Source organism: Sander lucioperca, chromosome 12 (assembly GCF_008315115.2).
Source record: "Sander lucioperca isolate FBNREF2018 chromosome 12, SLUC_FBN_1.2, whole genome shotgun sequence".
Classification (NCBI taxonomy): domain Eukaryota; kingdom Metazoa; phylum Chordata; class Actinopteri; order Perciformes; family Percidae; genus Sander; species Sander lucioperca.
The window spans coordinates 24,406,651-24,414,021 of NC_050184.1; the positions used below are offsets into that span (position 1 = coordinate 24,406,651).

Consider the following 7,371-nt stretch of genomic DNA (forward strand, 5'->3'; position numbering starts at 1 on the left):
ACACATGCAGACATATGTGAACACACATAGCAACAACACAGCAACGACAATGGTCAAAATATCTGTCTACTGTTCAATAAGAAATACGCTCCATAAAACAAGCTAACAATGAAAAATGAATTATCCTGTTAGCGCCCATCTTGGTGAAATATTTGTATCTCTATAATCCCTGGTAATGAGAAACACATTTAAATCATTTGTTGTCTGCTGAAAACACTTTTATCCAGGGCGATCCATCAGACACACACACATAGACACACACACAGACACTCACTCTGTCCTCCGGCAGTTTGAAATACGAGGCATTTAGAGATGAGGGAGAGAGGTGGAAAAAAAGGCTTCCTTTAAAAATGAGAAAATGAGTGTGGTCCCCATTAACAATTTGGGCTTTTCTGTCAGGCAATTGTGGGGTGTTCTCTGGATCTCTCCAATGGGCCCTTCATTGCTCCCAGCTGTGGAACTGCCAGGGAGGCTCAGAATCTGTGTGTGTGTGTGTGTGTGTGTGTGTGTGTGTGTGTGTGTGTGTGTGTGTGTGTGTGTGTGTGTGTGTGTGTGTGTTTTCCTTGTGTGTCTGCTGCCGGTACAGCCCCACAAGGTCAGCAGGGTAACCACTGCTCTGGGTGCTAGGAGTAAAATGCGGTTGGGGATGCAGTCAGACCACCAAACACACATGCTGTATACACGCACGCACACACACACACACACACACACACACACACACACACACATGCAGCACCCTCTCAAACACACTCACACCCACCCACACACGCATGACAGAAGAATGGCCTCATCTCCAATGATGACACCAGGACTGGGATTAGCGGGCAGGGCTATGTGCTCTGAGCAACATCTCGCCTTCAAATAAATCTTTTTTAAAGCACAATGAATTTGACAAAGTAAAATTGAGTTTTTATTTCAGTTATATGGAATTTTATAGCTCATATTACTAATAGAGGATATTGGTGATAAACATCTGTTTTACGTTACAGGCTGACGAGGCCTTTCTCTCATATTTTCATGGGGACACGTGTGTGCTTTATGCTCTAGGAAATATACCCTATGCTCTTGCCTTTTAAACTTCTCTTTACTGTATTTTGACTGTATGTGTGCATAGTGCATAAGTGTGTCGTGTCTCTAACCAGGGAAGGTCTTCAAGGGGACTATTAGTGACAATACTCGTGGCCATATATTCTACTGCTCCACATGCTCCTTTGCTTTCTCTCGACTGTCCCAGACTAGCAGTGTCCCAAAAACGGAGAAGTCTAAAGTTGCAATGAGCTACAGCTTCAGCGCTATAGTCAGACGTGTAGACATGGTTTCATCTGTTAGACATTCTTGAAATGCATCTGTCTCTTTATCCCAGGTCACACTAATAATCATGGTATTGTTAAAATAATTGTGCATATTATCATGCTGTCACTCCCAACATGCTATATATATATATATATATATATATATATATATATATATATATATATATATATATATATATATATATATAGCATGTTGCAGGTATATATAGCATGCTATATATATATATATATATATATATATATATATATATATATATATATATATATATACAGTACATACAGTACAGTATATAGCTATCGTTATGGGACCAGCATTTATACATTTTGAAGGGATTTTATGTTTTTTGATATTTTTATTATCCATTGTTGAGTCTTGATTATTTTTTACATGCTAAATTAATAATTACATACATTTTTAGATTGAAATTTTCTTAGAAAACAGTCCCCTTTTTTAATCCATGACATTTTTGATTACATGTTTCACATTGTTTTATTTAATTTTCCTATTTAAAAGATTTTCATGGCTCATGTTACTCAATCATGACCTTTTGTTGTAAGCTTTATGCTGCATTTGTATTTTTAAAATCATTATAAAACCTCCTCCCAAATATACTCTATATTCGAATCATGTGAAATGTGTAAAAAGGCTTAAAAAGAGAATACTGGAATCATGGTACCCAGTTTCCCCAAAAGTAATGAGAGAAATGGAAATAAAATGACACCATTTCTCTGAAAACTCTCCAGTCTGTTTGTTGAGATTTTATTGGAGCAATTTCAACTCATTGAATAAGTAATTGTTAAATTACACACAGTAATTACTGGACAAATTTCCCAACTGTGATGACAGATATTTCTGAAAACCATACAGTGCATGCAGTTATGGCTATGGTGAAGTTATGCAATGATTAAATCATTGGAAAATGTGAACATCTTCTACATAGCACACATAAATATTGCATTTAACCAAAACTGAACACAGACTGAATGTAGAAAAACTGTGCCACTGTTCTGCATCAAAAGCAAAGCATGTGTAAAGCAACATGTATTGTGAAATGTTATCATCTTAGCTGTAACCCCTAAAATAGGCTTCAGCACAGCTGACTCTGGAAAGATAAAACATTTTCCTCCGTGATCAAAATGTGTTTAGCTTCAGCTTCAGCTACAGATTGTATGATAGGTTTTATCAGAACTTTGAGAGGAAGACAAGTTCTGTCACCAAGTCTTTGTGTGTCTTTATCTTTTCCTACAATACATCAGCCTTATACTATACATCTGTCTAACTCTTGATGTCTTTCTCCTTCACGGCCTTATTTTTTTTTCTGTAGATCTTTATGCCACTCACTGTCGCTCTTTATCTTTTCTCAGAGTAATGTATTGGATGTCTTTGTTGTCTGTTTCTCTGCTGGCCAAAATCACTAAAAGCCACAGCACTAGGAGACCATGTCAAGAAGATTTTACCGTCTGTTTGCTTGTGAGAGAGAGTATGCATGAATGTCTGTCTCTGTGTATCCGTGCATATTGCACACATCCTTGTTTGTGTCAAAGTGGGTGCCTTCATATGCGGTGTAGTGCTCCATTTCCTAGCACTGGGTATGTTCAAGGCCAGCAGCTGTGCAAGTCTTTTCTCCAAGAACACTTGTTCTGCTTTCTATCAGCGGGCTGAGCTGGGCCGGCCTGGCACTGTACAGGGGTGAGCACAGATTATTAAACATCAGCAGATCCTAATTCAGCCTGATTGGAACTGGCTTGGCCTATTTGCTGGGCTGGTTTGGTTGGGTTTGGTTGGTCACAGTGGGATAACTGTATTAGAGTGCGGTGGATTGGTGCTACTCAGGGATTGGAGGCTGTTTGTGGTCAGATTAAATTGGTCATGCTATTGAATTAGTAAGGATTGAGATATTCTTCGGTCTATTTTGATCTATCAGGTCTCTCCCTCTTTGTCTCACTTCCTCCAACAAGAGTTAAGAACGTGTATTTCTGCATTTGTGTGTCGACTCAGTCACACGTGCCTGTTCTCATACGTGTCTGATACATGCTTCACAGTAAACTCAATATATCATCCAGCTGTGGCAGAAGAGAGGGAGTGAGAAAAAGCAAGAGATAAAGAAAGAAAGGGTGACAGAAAGAAGAGATCATCTTTATGACCTCTCTTCTTCATAAAGCTTATCCACGGTCATAAATCACTGGACAGGAGGCCGAGGCAAGGCCTGATCTCTCAGGCCAGTAAAACACAACCATGGGAATCTATGAGCACAAAAGTGTGGTTCTCATTTGTCTCCCTTTGGAGTGTTTTATATTCTGCAACACTTCATTGGTACTCGCCTTGGAGAGTATATAACAAAGACAAAAAAGAAGGTAGGGAAGAGAATGAGGAAGAGGAGGGGATGGATTGAGTTAGAGAAGTATGTGTATACTTTATATGTGTGTCTGTTTAGTGCGAGTCTGTCGATGTCTCTGTATGTTTATTGACAGCTGGCGGTGAGACAAGTCATCTCCTTGACATGCATCCAGTGGAGTCTCTTCAGTGCATCTTCCCTCCGCCAGGGGAGAATGTGAACACTCATAACACAAATCCTCTGACACACATGGAAATTTATATCATACACATGCGCCTTGTCAACTTGCCAATCCTACTCTAAATCCTCCCTTGCTCCCTCTCTCTTCTTCCTTCCTCATCTTTTTTTGTTTCTGGCTGCCTGTGCTTTGATTGGCAGGTCCTTTGTGATCCAGCAGATCCCCAGCAGTAATCTCTTCATGGTGGTGGTGGACAACAAGTGTGACTGCAGCATGTTTGAGCCAATAACCATGGACCCCATCGAAATCATGTATATCCTTTACTGGCCAAAGACTGGAGAGGTGTGGGTGATTGAGTAAACAAATTCAGTGTGCAAATTGTAGTCTCTTGGTATCCTGATTGTGAGGATGTGGCACCAGGATGATTTGGAGCTACATTTAAAACCTCGACAACCTTGACAGAAAACTTGATAAAAAGCCATAATAAATAATAATTGTCACAGCTCACATTTTGCAGTAAACTCACTCAGAAGAATAATGAATAAATGAATTGATGTTTTTTGAGGGTGACTTAAATGTTTTTTGGCTGGCTTGTTGCAGTCATTCCAATTAGGCTGTTTCCCCCTAATGAGAAAAATAACAGTATCACCTGATTATGTGTTTTAATGGAGAGGTCTAGTCTCTTCCACCTCATGAGTTCCAGTGTCACATTACTGTAGTTAAAGCCAGTGTGTTTCCGTTAATGTTACCAGGATGTAAATAGTGAGAGGATTTTAATTTGTGGGGAAGCTCTGGGGAGTTTGTTTTTGTCCATTACCCTTTTTGTGGATGAAAGAGATAAGAGCTTTTTGAGAGTCAGGATCGGAAGGCTTTGAGACAGCACTTTAAAAGTCTGTTTGGACCCGTACTGTGATGGCATACTGATCAATTGCAGACACAGCTCAGAGTGGAGTTAGAGTTTAGTAACTTAGTCACCACATACCCGAGCTGGATTCTCCTACAATGTGCAGCTCTCTGAAACTTTATGCAGTACAGTCACGCTGTATATACATGTCCACCACTGTTTATTTTGTTGTTGAGTGCTTATTGTAGCATAAAGCCTGCTATTGTGTTGGGTTAGAAAAAAAAATTCATCAAACATTTCTCAGACTGATTTTTTTTTTCTCTTTGTGCACACCGTGCTGTGAGCAAAAGTATTACACTCTCCATACAAACCTCTTCCCATGGTGCACTCAAAAACATGCGTTTCATTCCATTATAAATAAGACATACACTCCAGCAGGAAAACACCCTGCAGAGGGTACACATTGTCTGTTATTGCCTTAACTTCAGCTGCACATAATGAATCTCTCAAGTGCGAGAGGTTGAAGATGCAAAAGGACAGGAGGCGCCCAGATACCTGTCACCCTTTTCACCCAGAGGTATTTGCTCCACGAACACACAAAGTGCACACACACACACACACACACACACACACACACACACACACACACAGACATCACTCACTATTCTATTACTTTCTTTCATAATATATCTGCTGCAAATTCTGCCTTTGTGATTTATTAAAATATTCCATATCTTGCCACCCCCCTTTTCTCTCTCTCTCTCTCTCTCTCTCTCTCTCTCTCTCTCCATCTCTATCTCTCTCGCTCTCTCTCTCTCTCTCTCTCTTTCTCTCTGTCTCTCTGTCTCTCTCTAGGAGAACTCAATGGAGTGTGGAGGAGCTGTGGGTCTCACCCCGTCTCTTGTAGCAACACTGCTCTGCGTCCTCCTGGCACTGTTCTCTAGGTGACCAGAGCTGGCCACGCCTCTCCATCCACAACTTGACTTGAATCGGCTTGGCTCGGCATGCAAAAGAATCGCAACGATGCCACAGAAAAAAACACTCCTGCCCCTTATAAAACTGTGCCCAATTCCAACTCACCACCTATGCCCCGAGCCCTGAGGTACCTCCCTACAAGACACGTATTTGAAAGGATTGATAATGGATTACAGCTGCTAAGTAGTGATCATTACGGTGCTTTAGCAATATCACATGAGCTGCATGAGGAGGTTTTTGGGGAGATATAAAGTTTTGAACATAGAATGAAAGCTAACAATGCACACAGTAGCTTAAAAACTGCACAAGTGGTCCAGTAAAAGCCACTGACACTCACACCACTATGTTCAGTCCTTTCAGGTAGCAGCTAAGGGCTGGGGTCTGTAGTTGGCCTTGGAACTGGGCATTAGAGCCGTAACACCCATGTGGAGAAAGACAGGTACACCGTCTCCCTGGCCCACTTTGACTTTTCATGGACAATAATGATTCTGAAGATAAAAAATAATACTGAAGATGAAGATGATTATATGTGACTGGGGTTGTAATAAAATGTTTGTCTAATGATCTTTTTTTCATGATGAGAAAATAAGTTCTAGTCTATATATGAAGAAAAAAGAGTTTTATTTATGATTTGCAAGTGGTACCCATAAACTGTGACTATGAGATTTTGAGTCCTCTGACGTGAGTGGTTGTTAGTATTTGAGCTTTGCCTTATTGAACGATATTGGTCCTGTTTGTGTACTTTTGAAATAAAATGATGTTTAAAATGTATGCTGTTGAAAGCCATGTTGTTGAAGGGCTCAATAGAACAATAGAGTTAATTTGAAGCATCAGGTCTCATCCTTATAGACTGTTCTATTGCTGTTGGCAGATTTGACTGATTAATACAGTGTCTGCTCTTAGTATTTGGCTGTAGAAAAATGTCTGGCTGCTTTCTGGCCTCCACATGAGCAGAAATGTGTGTGCATGTGCACATGCATGTATTTGTATAAGTGCATATGGTGGTTCGCTCTTCTGTCATTCGTGTAAGCCCCAGAGGCCTATCCCCCACACAAAGAGAGACAATGAAAAAGACCATGACACTGAAATCAAAGGACATCCACCACATATATTTTTTTTTGTTTAGAAAATAGACACAAAACTCCTTCGACATTTTCTGAGAAACATACACATCCATTAGAGAATAGGATTCCTGTGCCATGTCAACACATCGTATGTGTTTGTGTGTGCGTACAGTAACAATAAGTAAAAATACCAACAGCGGTTCTCAGAGACCAGTGCCGGCAAGAGGCCACTCTGCTGTGGTCTCCATGTCAACACCAAGGTCCCTGTGGTCAACAACGGGACATGCTTCATCACCTCTCTATCCCCACCTCTGAACTAGCCAGTTCTACTAACCCCCTCTTCCTCTGCCACTGAGGAGGTAATTCTCACCATCCTAGTGGTCTAATCTGTTCTCTGTTGTTTCACTGATGTTATCCCTTGAGCAGAACTGTGGTACTCTAATCATTTCCAGTTGATCGTGTTTTCCTCTTTCTATGGTCCAAAGACTCCCTGACTTGCTGGTGTGTCATTTATCACTGCATAATGGGATTGGAGCTATTTTGGGTCACAAATCCAAATGGGTTTGTGATTCCTTCCTGTTTGCCAGATGAGTTATGGGAATGTGTGTACAAAAGGCAGACGTGGGAAAGCAATCTTCTTTCTGGGGAGTTGCCACAATGG

The 7,371-nt window shown here is 40.6% G+C and overlaps 1 protein-coding gene across 2 annotated transcripts in view; it reads left to right on the forward strand.

Annotated features, from left to right (window-relative positions):
• The window catches only part of cacna2d3a (calcium channel, voltage-dependent, alpha 2/delta subunit 3a), a 159,239-nt gene extending 152,822 nt beyond the window's left edge, over nucleotides 1-6,417 (forward strand). For both annotated transcript variants that reach the window (XM_036008563.1, XM_031316557.2), the window contains exons 34-36: nucleotides 4,028-4,140; nucleotides 5,166-5,248; nucleotides 5,527-6,417. In XM_036008563.1, coding sequence (XP_035864456.1) covers nucleotides 4,028-4,140; nucleotides 5,166-5,248; nucleotides 5,527-5,619 — 289 coding nt within the window. In that variant the 3' untranslated portion in view covers nucleotides 5,620-6,417. The remainder of the gene's footprint in view (nucleotides 1-4,027; nucleotides 4,141-5,165; nucleotides 5,249-5,526) is intronic.
• Nucleotides 6,418-7,371: the final 954 nt, after the last annotated feature.